The sequence below is a fragment of the Macrobrachium rosenbergii genome, chromosome 41, assembly GCF_040412425.1.
Source record: "Macrobrachium rosenbergii isolate ZJJX-2024 chromosome 41, ASM4041242v1, whole genome shotgun sequence".
NCBI classification, from domain to species: Eukaryota; Metazoa; Arthropoda; class Malacostraca; order Decapoda; family Palaemonidae; genus Macrobrachium; species Macrobrachium rosenbergii.
Genome location: NC_089781.1, coordinates 45,833,061 through 45,850,571, shown reverse-complemented (window position 1 = coordinate 45,850,571; position 17,511 = coordinate 45,833,061). Strand labels below are relative to the sequence as shown.

At 36.0% G+C, this 17,511-nt stretch overlaps 2 protein-coding genes across 2 annotated transcripts; both read right to left on the bottom strand.

Moving 5' to 3' along the window:
• Positions 1-1,387: 1,387 nt before the first annotated feature.
• Positions 1,388-6,774, bottom strand: LOC136827136 (uncharacterized). The gene is made up of 2 exons (XM_067084900.1): positions 6,639-6,774; positions 1,388-1,566 (listed from the first exon to the last, which is right to left on the bottom strand). Exons 1-2 carry the CDS (start codon positions 6,772-6,774, stop codon positions 1,388-1,390), a joined length of 315 nt encoding a protein of 104 aa, XP_066941001.1.
• A 554-nt stretch (positions 6,775-7,328) lies between these two features.
• LOC136827135 (uncharacterized) lies at positions 7,329-8,037 on the bottom strand. The gene is made up of 2 exons (XM_067084899.1): positions 7,885-8,037; positions 7,329-7,493 (listed from the first exon to the last, which is right to left on the bottom strand). The coding sequence occupies exons 1-2, from the start codon at positions 8,035-8,037 to the stop codon at positions 7,329-7,331; spliced, it is 318 nt and encodes a 105-aa protein (XP_066941000.1).
• Positions 8,038-17,511: the final 9,474 nt, after the last annotated feature.

The following is a 17,511-nucleotide window of genomic DNA, read 5'->3' as shown; positions in this document are numbered from 1 at the left end:
TTTATTCTTTTATTTCCTTTTTCTGCATCTCCTCCTTTTCATTTTTACTGTTCCTTTCTCTGCCTCTCCTTTTCTTCTTTTAGTTCCCTTCTCTGCATTTCCTCCGTTTCTTCTTTCAGTTCCTCTTTCTGCAGTTCCTTTTTTTTTCAGTTACTTTCTATGCATCTCCTTTTCTTAATTTAGTTCCTTTCTCTGCATCTCCTCCTTTTCTTCTTTCAGTTCCTTTCTATGCATCTCCTCCTTTTCTTCTTTCAGTTCCTTTCTTTGCATTTCCTCTTTTCTTTTTTCAGTTCCTTTCTATGCATCTCCTTTTCTTTTTTCAGTTCCTTTCTTTTCATCTCCTTCTTTTCTTCTTTCAGTGCCTTTCTATGCATCTCCTCCTTTTCGTTTTTCAGTTCCTTTCTCTGCATCTCCTCTTTTCTACTTTTGTTTTTTTCACTGCATGTCCTCCTTTTCCTCTTTCAGTTCCTTTCTCTGCATCTCTTCCTTTTCTTCTTTCAGCTCCTTTCTCTTTATCTTCTCATTTTCTTCTTTCAGTTCCTTTCTCTGCATCTTCTCCTTTTCTTCTTTCAGTTCCTCTCTCTGAATCTTTTCCTTTTCTTCTTGCAGTTCGTCTCTTTGCATCTCCTCCTTTTCTTTTTTCAGTTACTTTCTCTGCATCTAATCCTTTGCTTCTTTAAGTTCCTCTCTCTGCATCTCCTCCTTTTTTTCTTTCAGCTACTTTCTGTGCACATCCTCCTTTTTTTCCTCTAGCTCCTTTCTCTACAATTCTACATTTTCTTCTCTCAGTTCCTTTCTCTGCATCTTCTCCTTTTCTTATTTCAGCTCCTTTCCATGCATCTCCACCTTTTCTTATTTCAGTTCCTTTCTCTGCGTCTCCTCATTTTCATCTTTCAATTCCTTTCTCTGCATCTCCTCCTTTTCTTCTTTCTGCTTATTTCTCTGCATCTCCTCCTTTTCTTCTTTCTGCTTATTTCTCTGCATCTCCTCCTTTTCTTCTTTCTGTTTATTTCTCTGCATCTCCTCCTTTTCTTCTTTCAGTTCTTCTCTCTGCATCTCCTCCTTTTCTTCTTTCAGTTCCTCTCTCTGCATCTCCTCCTTTTCTTCTTTCAGTTCCTCTCTTCATCACCTCCTTTTCTTCTTTCAGTTCTTCTCTCTGCATCTCCTCCTTTTCTTCTTTCAGTTCCTTTCTCTGCATCTCCTCCTTTTCTTCTTTCAGTTCCTCTCTCTGCATCTCCTTTTCTTCTTTCAGTTCCTCTCTCTTCATCACCCCCTTTTCTTCTTTCAGCTACTTTCTCTGCACATCCTCCTTTTTTTCCTTTAGCTCCTTTCTCTGCAATTTTACCTTTTCTTCTCTTAGTTCCTTTCTCTGCTTCTTCTCCTTTTCTTATTTCAGCTCCTTTTCATGCATCTCCTCCTTTTCTTGTTTCAGTTCCTTTCTCTGCATCTCCTCATTTTCTTCTTTCAATTCCTTTCTCTGCATCTCCTCCTTTTCTTCTTTCTGCTCATTTCTCTGCATCACCTCCTTTTCTTCTTTCAGTTCCTTTCCCTGCATCTCCTCCTTTTCTTCTTTCAGTTCCTTTCACTGCATCTCCTCAGTTTCTTCTTTCAGCTCCTTTCTCTGTATCTCCCCCTTTTCTTCTTTCAGTTCCTTTCACTGCATCTCCTCATTTTCTTCTTTCAGCTTCTTTCTTTGTATCTCCCCCTTTTCTTCTTTCAGTTCCTTTCTCTGCATCTCCCCCTTTTATTCTTTTAGGTCCTTTCTCTGCATCTCATCCTATTCTTTTTTGCTGTTCCTTTATCTGCATCTCCTTTTATTCTTTTAGTTCCCATTTCTGCATCTTCTTATTTTGTTCTTTCAGTTCCTCTCTCTGCATATCCTCATTTTCTTCTTTCAGTTCCTTTGTCTCCATCTTTTCTTTCAGTTCATTTCTATGCATCTTTTCCCTTTCTTTTTTCAGTTCCTTTCTCTGCAACTCCTCCTTTTCTTCATCCAGTTATTCTCTCTGAATCTTTTCCTTTTATTTTTTCAGTTCCTCTTTCTGCATCTCCTCCGTTTCTTCTTTTAGTTCCTTTTCCTTCATCTCCTCATTTTCTTCTTTTAGTTCCTTTCACTGCATCTCCTCCTTTTCTTCTTTCTGTTCCTTTCCCTCTCTCTCTGCATCTGCTCCGTTTCATCTGTCAGTTCCTTTCTCTGCATCTCCTCCTTTTCTTCTTTCAGTTCCTCTCTCTCTCTCTCTGCATCTGCTCCGTTTCTTCTTTCAGTTCCCTTCTCTGCATCTCCTCCTTTTCTTCTTTCTATTCCTTTCTTTGCATCTCCTTTTCTTCTTTCTGTTTCTTTCTCTGCATTTCCTCCGTCTCTTCTTTAAGTTTCGGTCTCTGCATCGCCTCCTTTTCTTCTTTCAGTTAATTTCTCTCCATCTCCTCTTCTTCTTTTTTCAGTTCATTACTCTGCATCTCCTCTTTTTCTTCTTTCAGTTCCCTTCTCTGCATTTCCTCCTCTTCTTCCAGTTCCTTTCACTGCATATCCTCCTTTTCTTCTTTCAGTTCCTTTCGCTGCATTTCTTCCTTTTCTTCTTTCAGTTACTTTATCTGCATTTATTCCTTTCCTTCTTTCAGTTCCTTTCTCTGAATCTCCTCCTTTTCTTATTTCAGTTCCTTTCTCTACATCTCCTTTTCTTCTTTCAGTTCCTTTCTGTGCATCTCCCTTTTCGTTTTTCTGTTTCTTTCTCTGCATCTCCTCCTTTTCTTCTTTCAGTTCTTTTCACTCAATGTCCTCCTTTTCTTCTTTCAGTTTCTTTCTCTGCATCTCTTAATTTTCTTTTTTCAGCTCCTTTCTCTGTATCTTTTAGTTTTCTTCTTTCAGTTCTTTTCTCTGTATCTTCTCCTTTTCTTCTTTCAGTTCCTTTCCCTGCATCTTCTCCTTTTCTTCTTTCAGTTCCTTTCTCTGTATCACCTCCTTTTCTTTTTTCAGTTCTTTTGTCTGCATCTCCTCCTTTTCTTCTTTCAGTTCCTCTCTCTGAATCTTTTCCTTTTCTTCTTTCAGTTCCTCTCTTTGCATCTTCTCCTTTTATTCTTTCAGTTCCTTTCTCTGCATCTAGTCCTTTGCTCTTTAAGTTCGTCACTCTGCATCTCCTCTTCTTTTTTTAGTTCCCCTCTCTATGTATATCTTCTTTTTCTTCTTTCACTTCCCTTCTATGCATCTCCTCCTTTTCTTGTTTCAGTTCCTTTCTGTGAATCTCCTCCTTTCTTCTTTTAGTTCCTTTCTCTACATCTCTTCGTTTTCTTCTATTAGTGCCTTTCACTGCACCTGCTCCTTTTCTTCTTTCAGTTCCTTTTACTGCATCTGCTCTTCTTTTTTCAGTTCCTTTCACTGCATCTCCTTTTTTTCTTCTTTCATTTTTTTTCTCTGCACATCCTCCTTTTCTTCCCTTAGCTTCTTTCTCTGCATTTCCCCCTTTTCTTCTTTCAGTTCCTTTTTATGAATCTCCTCCTTTTCTTCTTTCAGTTCCTTTCACTGCATCTCCCTATTTTCTTCTTTCAGCTCCTTTCTCTGTACCTCCCCCTTTTCTTCTTTCAGTTCCTTTCACTGCAACTCCTAATTTTCTTCATTCAGCTCCTCTCTCTGCATCTCCTCATTTTATTCTTTCAGTTCCTTTCTCTGCTTCTTTTCCTTTTCTTCTTTCTGTTCCTTTCTCTCCATATCCTCCTTTTATTCTTTTAGTTCCTTTCTCTGCATATCCTCCTTTTCATTTTTACTGTTCCTTTCTCTGCCTTTCCTTTTCTTCTTTCAGTTCCTCTCTCTCCAGTTCCTCTTTTTTTCAGTTCCCTTCTATGCATCTCCTTTTCTTAATTCAGTTTCTTTCTCTGCATCTCCTCCTTTTCTTCTTTCAGTTCCTTTCTATGCATCTCCTCCTTTTCGTTTTTCAGTTCCTTTCTTTGCATCTCCTCTTTTTCTTCTTTTTTTTCACTGCATGTCCTCCTTTTCTTCTTTCAGTTCCTCTCTCTGCATCTCTTCCTTTTCTTCTTTCAGCTCCTTTCTCATTATCTTCTCATTTTCTTCTTTCTGTTCCTTTCTCTGTATCTTCTCCTTTTCTTCATTCAGTTCCTCTCTCTGAATCTTTTCCTTTTCTTCTTCCAGTTCCCCTCTTTGCATCTCCTACTTTTCTTCTTTCAGTTCCTTTCTCTGCATCTAATCCTTTGCTTCTTTAAGTTCGCCTCTCTGCATCTCCTCCTCTTCTTCTATTTAGTTCCCTCTCTCTGCATCTCCTCTTTTTCTTCTTTCATTTCTTTTCTATGTATCTCCTCGTTTTCTTGTTTCAGTTCCTTTTATGTGAATCTCCTCCTTTTCTTTTTTCAGTTCCTTTCTCTGCATCTAATCGTTTTTTCTTCTAATTCCTTTCACTGCATCTCCTACTTTTCTTCTTTCAGTTCCTTTCACTGCATCTCCTGCTTTTCTTCTTTCAGTTCCTTTCACTGCATCTCCTCTTTTTCATCTTTCAGTTCCATTCTCTATATTTCCTCATTTTCTTCTTTCAGTTCCTCTCTAAGCATCTACTCCTTTTCTTTTTTCAGTTCATTTCACTGCATCTTCTCCTTTTCTTCTTTCAGTTCCTTTCTCATCACTTTCTCCTCATCTTTTTTTCTTCTTTTTCTTTCTCTGCACATCTCCTTTTTTCTTTTAGCTCCTTTCTCTGCATTCTTCCTTTTCTTCTCTCAGTTCCTTTCTCTGCATCTTCTCCTTTTCTTATTTCAGCTCCTTTCCATGCATCTCCTCCTTTTCTTGTTTCAGTTCCTTTCTCTGCATCTCTTCATTTTTTTTTTTCAATTCCTTTCTCTGCATCTCCTCCTTTTCTTTTTCTGTTCATTTCTCTCATCTCCTTCTTTTCTTCTTTCAGTTCCCTTTTCTGCATCTTTTCCTTTTCTTCTTTCAGTTCCTTTCTCTGCATCTCCTCATTTTCTTCTTTCAGTTCCTTTCTCTGCATCTCCTTTTCTTTTTTCAGTTCCTTTCTCTGCATCTCCTCCTTTTCTTCTTTCAGTTTCTTTCTCTGCATCTCCTCCTTTTTCTTCTTTCAGTTCCTTTTCTCATCTCTCATTTTCTTCTTTCAGTTCCTTTCTCTGCATCTCATTCTTTTCTTCTTTTTGTTCTTTTTCTCTGCATCTCCTCTTTTCTTCTTTCAGTTCCTTTCTCTGCATCTCCTCCTTTTCTTCTTTCAGTTCCTTTCTCTGCATTCTTTTTCTTCTTTCAGTTCCTTTCTCCATCTTTTTCTTCTTTCAGTTCCTTTCTCTGCATCTCCTCCTTTTCTTCTTTCAGTTCCTTTCTCTGCATCTCCTCCTTTTCTTCTTTCAGTTTCCTTTCTCTGCATCTCCTCCTTTTCTTCTTTTCAGTTCTTTCTCTGCATCTCCTCCTTTTCTTCTTTCAGTTCCTTTCTCTGCATCTCCTTCTTTTCTTTTTCTTCAGTTCCTTTCTCTGCATCTCCTCCTTTTTCTTTTCCTTTCTCTTCTCTCCCATCTCTTCATTTTCTTCTTTCCATTCCTTTCTCTGCATCTCCTCCTTTTCTTCTTTCAGTTCTTTTTCTCTGCATCTCCTCCTTTTTCTTCTTTCAGTTCTTTCTTTGCATCTCCTCCTTTTTCTTCTTTCAGTTCCTTTCTCTGCATCTCCTCCTTTTTCTTCTTTCAGTTCCTTTCTCTGCATCTCCTCCTTTTCTTCTTTCAGTTTCTTTTTCTGCATCTCCTCTTTTCTTCTTTCAGTTCCTTTCTCTGCATCTCCTCCTTTTCTTCTTTCAGTTCCTTTCTCTGCATCTCCTCCTTTTCTTCTTTCAGTTTCTTTCTCTGCATCTCCTCTCTTTTTTCTTTCAGTCCCTCTCTTCTCTGCCTCTCTTTTCTTCTTTCAGCATCTTCTTTTTTCTTCTTTCAGTTCCTTTCTCCATCTCCTTTTTCTTTTTTTCAGTTTATTTTCTCTGCATCTCCTTTTTCTTCTTTCAGTTCCTTTCTCTGCATCTCCTCCTTTCTTCTTTTCAGTTCTTTCACTGCATATCCTCCTTTTTTTTTCTTTCTGCATCTCCTCCTTTTCTTCTTTCAGTTCCTTTCTCTGCATCTTATCCTTTTCTTCTTTCAGTTCCTTTTCTGCATCTCCTCTTTTTCTTCTTTCAGTTCCTTTCTCTCTTCATCCCTCCTTTTTTCTTCTTTCAGTTCCTTCTCTCTGCATCTCCTCCTTTTCTTCTTTCAGTTCCTTTCTCTTCATCTCTAATTTTCTTCTTTCAGTTCTTTCTCTGCATCTTCTCTTTTCTTCTTTCAGTTCCTTTCTTTCTGCATCTTCTTTTTTTCAGTTTCTTTCTGTCTCCTCTTTCTTCTTTCAGTTCCTTTTCTGCATCTTCTCTTTTCTTCTTTCTTCATTTCTCTGCATCTCCTCCTTTTTCTTCTTTCAGTTCCTTTCTCTGCATCTCCTCCTTTTCTTCTTTCAGTTCTTTTCTCTCCATCTTCTCCTTTCTTCTTTCAGTTCCTTTCTCTGCATCTCCTCTTTTTTTCTTTTTCTTTGATCATCTTTTCCTTTCTTCTTTTCTTCTTTAAATTCCTTTCTCTGCATCTCATTCTTTTTTTCTTCTTCCAGTTCGTCTTTCTGCATTCTTTCTTTTTACCATATTTCTCTTCTTTTCTTTTTTTCTGTTTCTTTTCTCCTTTATCTCCTCCTTTCAAAAATTCTTTCAATTTGAAACTTTCATTCTGCATCTCCTCTTTTTCTTCTTTCAGTTCCTTTCGGGGAAAAATCTGCATCTCCTAGAATTTTCTTCTTCTTTCAGTTCATCTTTCTCTTTGATTTCCTCCTTTTCTTCTTTCAGACTTTTTTCTTTGCATCTTCACTTTTCTTTTTTTTCCTTTCAACATCTGCATTTCCTCTTTTCTTCTTTCAGTTCTTTTCTCTCCTTTCAAGAATTTCTTCTTTTCTTCTTTAGTTTTCTCTGCATCTTTCCTTTTCTTCTTTCAGTTTCCTTTTCTGCTCCTTTTCTTCTTTTAGTTCTTTCTCTGTAATCCTCCTTTTCTTCTTAAATTTCCTTTCTCTGCATCTCCTCATTTTTCTTCTTTCAGTTTTTTTCCGATATATCTTCTAAAATTTCTTCTTTCAGTTTCCTTTCTCTGAATCTCTCCTTTTCTTCTTTCAGTTCTTTCTCTGCATCTCTTTTCTTTTCTTCTTTTGCAAAGTTCCTTTCTCTGCATCTCCTCCTTTTCTTCTTTTCAGATTTACTTTTTTTGAAAAATGGAACTTTTCTTCTTTTTCCTTTCCAAAATTCATTTCTTCTTTCTCTTTTTTTATTTTGCTTTCAGTTCCTTTATTCTTCTTTCTCCTCTTTTTCTTTTTTCAAGCTTTTGCATCTCCTCTTTTCTTCTTTCAGTTTCCTTTCTCTATCAGATATCTCTCCTTTTCTTCTTTTAAGTTCTTTTCTCTGCATCTCCTCCTTTTCTTCTTTCAGTTCATTCTTCTTTTCTCTGCATCTCTTTTGAGCATTTCTTTAGTTCTTTTTTCTGCTCTCCTTTCTTCTTTCAGTTCATCTTATCTCATCTCCTAATTTCTTCTTTCAGTTTCATTTTCTGCATCTTCCTCATTTTCTTCTTTTCCTTTCTCTGCATTTCCTTTTCTTTCTTTAGTCTCTCTCTTTTCCTTCTCTTCTTTCAGTTTCTTTCTCTGCATCTCCTCCTTTTTTCTTCTTTCTGTTCGAAAAATTTCTTCTTTCTGTTCCTTTTCTTTTTTGCTTCTCCTCAGATTTCCTTCGTTCTCTACTAATTCCGTCTTTCTTTCTTTCAGTTCCTCTTTGCATCTTCATTTTTTCCTTTTAGAAGTTTCTTTTCTCTGCATCTCCTCCTTTTTTTCTTGAAGATTTCTTTCACTCTGCATTTCTCCTTTTCTTCTTTCAATTTCCTTTCTCTGCATCTCCTCTTTTCTTTTTCTTCTTTTCTGCATAGTTGCATCTCTTCCTTTTCTTCTTTCAGTTCCTTTCTCTTCATCTCCTCCTTTTCTTCTTTCAGTTCCTTTCTCTGCATCTCCTCCTTTTCTTCTTTCTCTTCCTTTCTGAATCTTTTTCTTTTTTCTTCTTTCAGTTTCCTTCTCTTCTTATTTCCTTTCTCTTTCTTCTTTTCCTCTTTTCTTCTTTCAGGACCTTTCTCTGCATCTCCTCCTTTTCTTCTTTCAGTTTTTTCTTGCATCTCCTCTTTTCTTCTTTCAGTTCCTTTCTCTGCATCTTTTTTCTTTCAATTCCTTTTTCTCCTCCTTTTCTTCTTTCAGTGCTTTCTCTTATTTCTTTTTCTTCTTTCATTAATCTTTCTTGTGCATCTCCTTTTTCTTTCTTTCTTTTCTGCTATCTCCTCTTTTCTTCATTCCAGTTCTCCTCTCTTTTTCTGAATCTCTCAAATTCTTTCTTTCAGATTTTTGAAGATGCATCTCCTCCTTTTCTTCTCAAAGTTTCCTCTCTCTGCATCTTCCTTTTCTTTCCTTTTCTTCTTTTTCTTCTCTGCATCTTTTTCTTTTTCTTCTTCTTCTTTAGTTCCCTCTCTCTATTTCCTCCTTTTTTCTTTCAGTTCTTTTCTCTGCATCTCTCCTTTTCTTCTTTCAGTTTCCTTTCTCTGCATCTTCTTCTTTTTCTTCTTCTAGTGCCTTTCACTGCACCTTCTCCTTTTCTTCTTTCAGTTCCTTTCACTGCATCTTCTGTTTTTCTTTTTTCAGTTCCTTTCACTGCATCTCCTATTTTTCTTCTTTCATTTCCTTTCTCTTTATCTCCTCCTTGTCTTCTTTCTGTTCCTTTCTCTGCATCTCCTCCTTTTCTTCGTTCAGTTCCTTTCTCTGCATCTTCTTATTTTATTCTTTCAGTTCCTGTCTAAGCATCTCTTCCATTTCTTATTTTAATTCGTTTCTCTGCATCTCCTCCTTTTCTTCTTTCAGTTCCTTTCACTGCATCTCCTCCTTTTCTTCTTTCAGTTCCTTTCTCTGCATCTCCTTTTCTTCGTTCAGTTCCTATCTCTACATCTCCTCCTGTTCTTATTTCGGGTACTTTTTCTGCATCTTCTCCTTTTCTTATTTAATCTCCTTTCTCAGCATCTCCTTTTCTTCTTTCAGTTCCTTTCTCTGGATCTCCTCCTTTTCTTCTTTCAGTTCATTTTTCTGCATCTCCTTCTTTTCTTCTTTCATTTCCTTTCTCTGCATCTCCTCCTTTTCTTCTTTCAGTTCCTTTCTCTGCATCTCCTCATTTTCTTCTTTTAGCTCCTTTCTCTGTATATTCTCCTTTTCTTCTTTCAGTTCCTTTTTCTGCATCAACTCCGTTTTTTCTCCTAGTTCCTTTCTTTGTATATCCTTCTTTTCCTCTTTTAGTTCCATTCTCTGCATCTCCTTTTCTTCTTTCAGATCCTTTCTCTTCATCTTCTCCTGGTTTTCTTTCAGTTTCTTTCTATGCATCTCCTCTTTTTCTTCTTTCAGTTCCTTTCTCTGCATTTCCTCCTTTTTCTCTTTCAGTTCCTTTTTCTGCATCTCCTCCTTTTCTTCTTTCAGTTCCTTTCTCTGCATCTCCTCCTTTTCTTCTTTCAGTTCCTTTCTCTGCATCTCCTCCTTTTCTTCTTTCAGTTCCTTTCTCTGCATCTCCTCCTTTTCTTCTTTCAGTTCCTTTCTCTGCATCTCCTCCTTTTCTTTATCCAGTTATTCTCTCTGAATATTTTCCTTTTATTCTTTCAGTTCCTCTTTCTGCTACTCCTCCTTTTCTTCTTTTAGTTCCTTTCTCTGCATCTCCTCATTTTCTTCTTTTAGTTCCTTTCACTGCATCTCCCCCTTTTCTTCTTCCAGTTCCTCTCTCTTTCTCTCTGCATCTGCTCCGTTTCTTCTGTCAGTTCCTTTCTCTGCATCTCCTCCTTTTCTTCTTTCAGTTTCTTTCACTGTATTTCCTCCTTTTCTTCTTTCAGTTCCTCTCTCTCTCTGCTTCTGCTCCGTTTCTTCTTTCAGTTCCCTTTTCTGCATCTCCTTCTTTTCTTCTTTCAGTTCCTTTCACTGCATCTGCTTATTTTATTCTTTCAGCTCCCTTCTCTGTATCTTCTCCTTTTCTTCTTTCAGTTCCTTTTTCTTCATCAATTCCGTTTTTTCTTTCAGTTCCTTTCTCTGCATTTCCTCCATTTTTTCTTTTAGTTCCTTTCTCTTCATCTCCTTCTTTTTGTCTTTCAGTTCCATTCCCTGCTTCTCCTCCTTTTCTGCTTTCAGTTCCTTTCTCTGTATCACCTTCTTTTCTTTTTTCAGTTCCTTTCACTTCATCTTCTCCTTTTTTTCTTTCAGTTCCTATCTCTGTATCTCCCCCTTTTCTTAGTTCAGTTAATTTTACTGCATCTCCTCCTTTTCTTCTTTTGTTCCTTTTATGCATCTCCTCCTTTTCTTTTTTCAGTTCCTTTTTCTGCATCTAATACTTTGTTTCTTTAAGTTCCTTTCTCTGCATCTCCTCCTCCTCTTTTTTTAGTTTTCTTCTCTCTGCATCTCCTTCTTTTCTTCTTTCAGTTCCTTTCTTTGCATCTTCTCATTTTCCTCTTTCAGTTCCTTTCTCTGCATCTACTCCTCACCTTCTTTCAGTTCCTCTCACTGCATCTCCTCATTTTCTTCTTTCAGTTCCTTTTTCTGCATCTCCTCCTTTTCTTCTTTCAGTCCCTTTCTCTGCATCTCATCATTTTCTTCTTTCACTTCCTCTCTCTCCATCTCTTCCTTTTCTTCTCTTATTTCCTTTCCCTGCATCTACTCCTTTTCTTCTTTCAGTTCCTTTCTCTACATCTCCTTTTCTTCCCTCAGTTTCCTTCTCTGCATCTCCTCCTTTTATTCTTTCAGTTCCCTTCTATGCATCCCCTCCTTTTCTTATTTCAGTTCCTTTCTTTGTATCTTCTCCTTTTCTTCTTTCAGTTCCTTTCCCTGCATCTCTTTCTTTTCTTCTTTTAGTTCCTTTCTCTGCATCTCCTCATTTTCTTCTTTCAGTTCCTTTCTCTGCATATCTCCTTTTCTTCTTTCAGTTCCTTTCTCTGCATCTCCTCCTTTTCTTCTTTCAGTTCCTTTCTCTGCATCTCCTTCTTTTCTTCTTTCAGTTCCTTTCACTTAATCTTCTCCTTTTTTTCTTCTTTCAGTTCCTTTCTCTGCATCTCCCCCTTTTCTTTTTTCAGTTAATTTTACTGCATCTCCTCTTTTTCTTCTTTCAATTCCTTTCTCTGTATCTCCTTTCTTCCTTCTTTCAGTTCCTTTCTCTGCATCTCCTTTTCTTCTTTCAGTGTTTTTCTCTGCATCTCTTCCTTTTCTTCTTTCAAATCCTCTTTCTGCATGTTCTCCTTTTCTCCTTTTAGTTCCTCTCTCTGCATCTGCTGCCTTTCTTCTTTCAGTTCCTCTCTCTGTATCTCCCTATTTTCTTCTTTCAGTTCCTTTCTCTTCGTCTACTCTTTTTCGTCTTTCATTTCCTTTTTATGCATCTACTCTTATTCTTCTTTCAGTTCCTTTCTCTGCATCTAATCATTTGCTTCTTTAAGTTCGCGTCTCTGCATCTCCTCCTCTTTTTCTATTAGTTCCCCTTTCTCTGCATCTCCTCTTTTTCTTCTCTCATTTCCTTTCTTTGCATCTCCTCTTATTCTTGTTTCAGTTCCTTACTTTAAATCTCCCCCTTTTCTTCTTTCAGTTCCTTTCTCTGCATCTCCTCATTTTCTTCTTCTAGGTCCTTTCATTGCATCTCCTCCCTTTCGTCTTTCAGTTTCTTTCACTTCATCTCCTGCTTTTCTTCTTTCAGTTCCTTTCACTGCATCTCCTATTTTTCATCTTTCAGTTCCTTTCTCTATATTTCCTCATTTTCTTCTTTCAGTTCCTCTCTCTGCATCTCCTCATTTTCTTCTTTCAGTTCGTTTCTCTGCATCTCCTCCTTTTCTTCTTTCAGTTCCTTTCTCTGCATCTCCTCCTTTTCTTCTTTCAGTTCCTTTCTCTGCATCTCCTCCTTTTCTTCTTTCAGTTCCTCTCTCTGCATCTCCTCCTTTTCTTCTTTCAGCTACTTTCTCTGCATATCCTCCTTTTCTTCCTTTAGCTCCTTTCTCTGTAATTCTACCTTTTCTTATTTTAACTCCTTTCCATGCATCTCCTCCTTTTCTCTTTTCAGTTCCTTTCTCTGCATCTCCTCATTTTCTTCTTTCAATTCATTTCTCTGCATCTCCTTTTCTTCTTTATGCTTGTTTCTCTGCATCTCCTTTTTTTCTTCTTTTAGTTCCTTTCCCTGCGTGTCCTCCTTTTCTTTCAGTTCCTTTCACTGCATTTCCTCATTTTCTTCTTTCACCTCTTTTCTCTGTATTTCCCCCTTTTCTTCTTTCAGTTTCTTTCACTGCATCTCCTCATTTTCTTCTTTCAGCTCCTTTCTCTGTATCTCCCCCTCTCCTTCTTTCAGTTCCTTTCTCTGCATCTCCTCCTTTTCTTCTGGTTCCCTTTCTCTGCATCTATTCTTTTTCTTCTTTGTTTCCTTTCTAAAGTCTCCTGACCTTTCTTCTTTTCAGTTTCCTCCCTGCATCTCCTCTTTTCTTCTTTTTCTCTTCTTTCATCTACTAAATCCTTTTCTTCTTTCTGAAATTTCACCGAAAGAATGCATCATTTTCTTCTTTCAAGACCTTTCTCTGAAGATGTAGCTTCTGGAAAGAGTCTTCTGATAACCTCCTTTTCTTTTATTTCCTGAACTCAAAGAGAAAAATAATGACATCCTAGTAAAGGTTTTCTTCTTTCAGTTTCTTTCTCTGCATCTTTCCTTTTTTCAATATAACTGTAAATTGCTAGAATGGTCCTGACAGAAATGGTTTCTTTTTAATTTCACAAAGGTTTTTTCTTGAACAGGCGATATAGATACCTTTTCTTCTTTCAGGATTAAAAACTTTGATTTGCTAAATAGAATCTGGTTTTTTCTTCTTTCTAGTTCCTTTTTCATCTATATCCTTTTCTTTCTCTGTTATAATCTGCATCAAGTCAAATATTTTTTCTGAAAAATAAGTTCTTTTTCATAACTATAGGATTAATCATGTTTCTCCTTAAAAGTTTCAACCTTTTCTCTGCATCTCCGGAGGTAGAAGGAAGGAATAAAAGTTCCTTTTACATCTAGCTATCTTCTCAAGGAATTTCTCTATCATCGAGGTAGACTTTTATCTAGAGACCAAGTTCCTTTTCTGCATCAAATGCTAGACCTTTTTCTTTTTCTCTAACAGAGCAGTTCTCCTACTTTTCTTCTATACCGAAAGAAATGGGTATTTCTTCTCAAATCTTTTGAATTTCAGTTTCTCACCAGTTTTCCTTCTTAGTTTCGACCATTTCTTCTTTCATGTTCATGAATTGGACACAAAAAGCAAACAATGTCAGAAAAATCTTCTTACTTTCTTTTCTTCAGTGCCATTGAGAATTTTGATTTTCTAAAAATTGTACATCTGCCCAATCAATTTTCATTCTTGAAATACAGTTAATGCTAGAAGAACAAAAATCGATATTTTCCTTTTCATTCTGTTCTTATATAAGAGATTCTTTTCTCTTCATATACCTTATCTTCTTTATATCTTTTGAGGATCATGGTTTCTTCTTTCAGGTGTATGTTTGTTTATCTTTTTGAAAGTCACCGAGCTGAAATTTCTGGATCTCCTCCTTTTCTTCTGGAAGTTCCAGTTTTCTCTCCAACATCGAAAATTTCCCTCTATTCTTTTCTTTGCTTTCATCCTAAAGCTGCTTGTTACCTCTTTTAACTTTATATTTCAGACGTTTTTAAGGAAGTAATTTTCCTCCTTTTCTTCTTTATTTTTCATTTCTCTGCATCTCCTCCTTTTCTTTTTAATGATTCTGTTAAAAAGGAGAACAATCTGGGTCTAATTCTTCTTTGAGATTTGACCAGATTGTAGATAAACCCACACGAATCACTTTCTTCTTTCAGCATCCCTTATCGATCTTTCATTACTAATGCTAAATATATGATAACTCAGAGGTAACCTTTTCTTCAGATTCGAGAATATTTTAACTTTGCTGAACGTTCGTAAACCGAAAAGGCAAACTATTTTTAAAACTTTTAGGTGCTTGAAAAATTACTCTCAAGAATCTCTTTTTTCTTCTTTGAATAATGTTCCATATTGAATCTCCTTTTCTTACTGATTCGTTTCTCTGCATTTAGAAATTTTCTTGTTTTCACATACTCTGTAAATATGTCGCACCTCCTTTACTTCTTTCAGTTTCTCGTCCCCTGCATCCTTTTTCTTCTATTAGACGATTTAAGAGATAACGTGAAAAATAAACTAAAAATCAGAGAAAATTTCAGCAGAAACTCATCTCCTCCTTTCTCGATTTAACTGATCTTTAGAAAGCAGTACTATAAACAAGAATTTAATAATGCTAAAGGTAACATGACTGCTACGTGGAAGATTACTCCTTTTATTCTTTTCAATGGAATTCGATGTGAATAAGCTGAATTGTGATACCAAAGATGATTTTTCAACGTAAAGCTGAAGAGTTTATCGAATTCTTTGCAGAAGTGGGGAGAAAGACCTTTGAAAAACACAGGAAGAACTCTCTAATCTCATGCCTTTGAAACAGACCCTATTATCCCTCACTGTATCTCGATAGTTTTCTTTCAAGGCCTTTGGACTGTAACTCAGTAATCTTAGTCTTTAAAGATTTCTCTGAATCTAACTCCTTTGGATCTGACGGTATTTGTTTACGTTTCATTAGAGATGGTTTATATTTATTTCTTTTTACTCTTGATAATTATCAATACATCAATTTTCTTATTCATATCCAGACATATGGAAAATTCCCATGTCATTCTTTTCAAAAGTTTCTTTGCTGACGATATCTCTAATTACCGTCCCATTTCCTTTCTACCTATTCTATCGAAAGTTCAGTTTTATTGCAAATCAGTTAACTGAATTTTTAGAGGAAAATAAACTAATCTCTTTCAACATGGATTCCGACCAAAATTGTCTTCTGAAACAGCCCTTTTAAAATTATCTGACAAGATTTCTGAAAATATAGACAACAAAAAGTTTCCTTTTACTTTTATTCTAGATTTATCTAAGGCTTTTGATAGCGTGAATCATGCCATATTATTGGAGAAATGTTCGTTGGCGAATATTGATCAGAGCTGGTTTAAGAGCTACCTTGAGAATAGGTTTCAGTCCTTCAGGCTAAATGGTACTGTATCATCGAAGAAAAATATTCTTTCAGTTCCTCAGGGATCATTCTGCATCGGCCCTATACTTTTCATGGTTTATGTTAATGATCTTGCTGAGATCAATACCTGGCTTTTTATAGTTCAATATGCTGATGACACGCAAATTTTAATAGAAGGTGACAGTAAGGATATAGCCGACATGATTTTCAGGCAGAAGACATTCTCAGAGCTAAAGACTACTTTTTGAGAAATGGTTTACTTCTAAATGAGAAAAAGACACAGTTTATCATTATTGGATCCAGGCAATATGTGCATCAGATATTGGAGATTCTTACAGGTAAATTTTAATGGAAATATAATTAAGCCAATTTCGACTTTGAAAAATTTAGGTGTTCATTTCGATCTTTACATGAACTTTGACTGTCACATAGATGAAATGTATCCTCTTAATGGGTACTCTTATATACTTAAATAGAGTAAAAAGATCATCTTGAGTCAAGTACTCGCAAGATAGTCGTCTTTTCACTAGCTTTAAGTTTTATAAAATATTGCTTAAAAGTTTGGGATGTACTAACAAATCACAGTTACAATCTTACAAAAGCTGCAGAACTTTGCAGCAAGAGTGGCTGTTGGCAACGTTAGAAAGTTTGAACATGTAACTCCACATTTAAAGGAATTGGAATGGTTGAAAATAAGAGACCAGTATATTCTTGACATGTGCACTATGGTATATAAAGCTTTGAATAATAAAATTCCAGATTGGTTATACAGTTTCCCACCAGTATCTTTATTCAGTAATGTCACTACACACCAAAGGGATGATTTGTATGTTGCTTCATAAAACTAGTATTGGCTCTCGGCAAATCAGAATCCGAGGTCCAGTGTTGTATAATGAACAGCCACGTGAAATAAAAAAGCTGGCTCTGTGTCTATTTTCTTCTTTAAAAGTTTACTTTTAACAGAGTATTAATTGTTCTTTTAATTATTAGTACCTTGTTCTTAGATTTTAATCAGGCTTATTTTTTTATATCTTTTACTAACTTTTACTACATTGTAGTTTTTTAAATTCAGGTATCCTAATTCAAAATGGGTTCTGAGTCTGTACATATATTTTTTAAGACTTATTTCTTGAAAATTTTAGTATTTTTATATACTTGTTTACTGATAATTTATCCTATTAGATTTCTTTTTTGAAGCTCATTTTACCTATGATTGTCTACTTTTACATAGTTTCAAATAGTTTCTATGGTATTTATATTAATGCTATCTTTTACTCTTTTTTGATATTCTTAACCTATACCAAGTTTTATTAAGATTTAAATTCCTTTTTATACTGATATCTACTTTTTCTTCAATGTACAATTGGAAATTCTTATCTCCTCTTTTCTTCTTTCAGTTCTTTCTCTGCATTTCCTCCTTTTTTCTTTTCATTTCCTTTCTCTATTATTCCTTTATTCTTCTCTGTTCCTTTCTCTGCATCTCCTCCTTTTCTTCTTTTAGTTTCTTTCTCTGCATCTCCTCCGTCTCTTCTTTAAGTTCCGCTCTCTGCATCGCCTCCTTTTCTTCTTTCAGTTCATTTCTCTGCATCTCCTCTTTTTCATCTTTCAGTTCCTTTCTCTGTATCTCCTCTTCTTCTTTTTTCAGTACATTTCTCTGCATCTCCTTTTTTTCTTCTTTCAGTTCCCTTCTCTGCATTTCCTCCTCTTCTTTCAGTTCCTTTCACTGCATATTCTCCTTTTCTTCTTTCAGTTCCTTTCGCTGCATTTCCTCCTTTTCTTCTTTCAGTTCCTTTATCTGCATTTCCTCTGTTCCTTCTTTCAGTTCCTTTCTCTGAATCTCATCCTTTTCTTATTTCAGTTCTTTTCTCTACATCTCCTTTTCTTCTTTCAGTTCCTTTCTGTGCATCTCCTTCTTTTCGTTTTTATGTTCCTTTCTCTGCATCTCTTCCTTTTCTTTTTTCAGTTCTTTTCACTCAGTGTCCTCCCTTTCTTCTTTCAGTTCCTTTCTCTGCCTCCCTTCATTTTCTTTTTTCAGCTCCTTTCTCTGTATCTTCTCATTTTCTTTTTTCAGTTCCTTTCTCTGCATCTTCTCCTTTTCTTCTTTTAGTTCCTTTCTCTGCATCTCCTTTTCTTCTTTCAGTTCCTTTGTCTGCATATTCTCCTTTTCTTCTTTCAGTTCCTCTCTTTGCATCTCCTCCTTTTCTTCTTTCAGTTCCTTTCTCTGCATCTAATCCTTTCCTCCTTTAAGTTCGTCTCTCTGCATCTCCTCATCTTTTATTAGTTCTCCTCTCTCTGCATATCCTGTTTTTCTTCTTTCATTTCCTTTCTATGCATCTCCTTTTCTTGTTTCC

Bases quoted from the DNA above. Each gene is read 5' to 3' on its own strand.
- LOC136827135 (XM_067084899.1), bottom strand. From the start codon at position 8,037: ATGCAGAGAAAGGAACTGAAAGAAGAAAAGGAGGAGATGAAGAGAAAG. The intron at 7,494-7,884 runs GTGAAAGAAATC...AATGCTCAAAAG, and splicing joins AAGAAAAGGAGAAATGCAGA to AGATGCAGAGAAAAGAAGAA.
- LOC136827136 (XM_067084900.1), bottom strand. From the start codon at position 6,774: ATGCAGATTTTTCCCCGAAAGGAACTGAAAGAAGAAAAAGAGGAGATG. The intron at 1,567-6,638 runs GTAAAAAGAAAG...AACTGAAAGAAG, and splicing joins AAGAAAAGAAGAGAAATATG to AAAAGGAGGAGATGCAGGGA.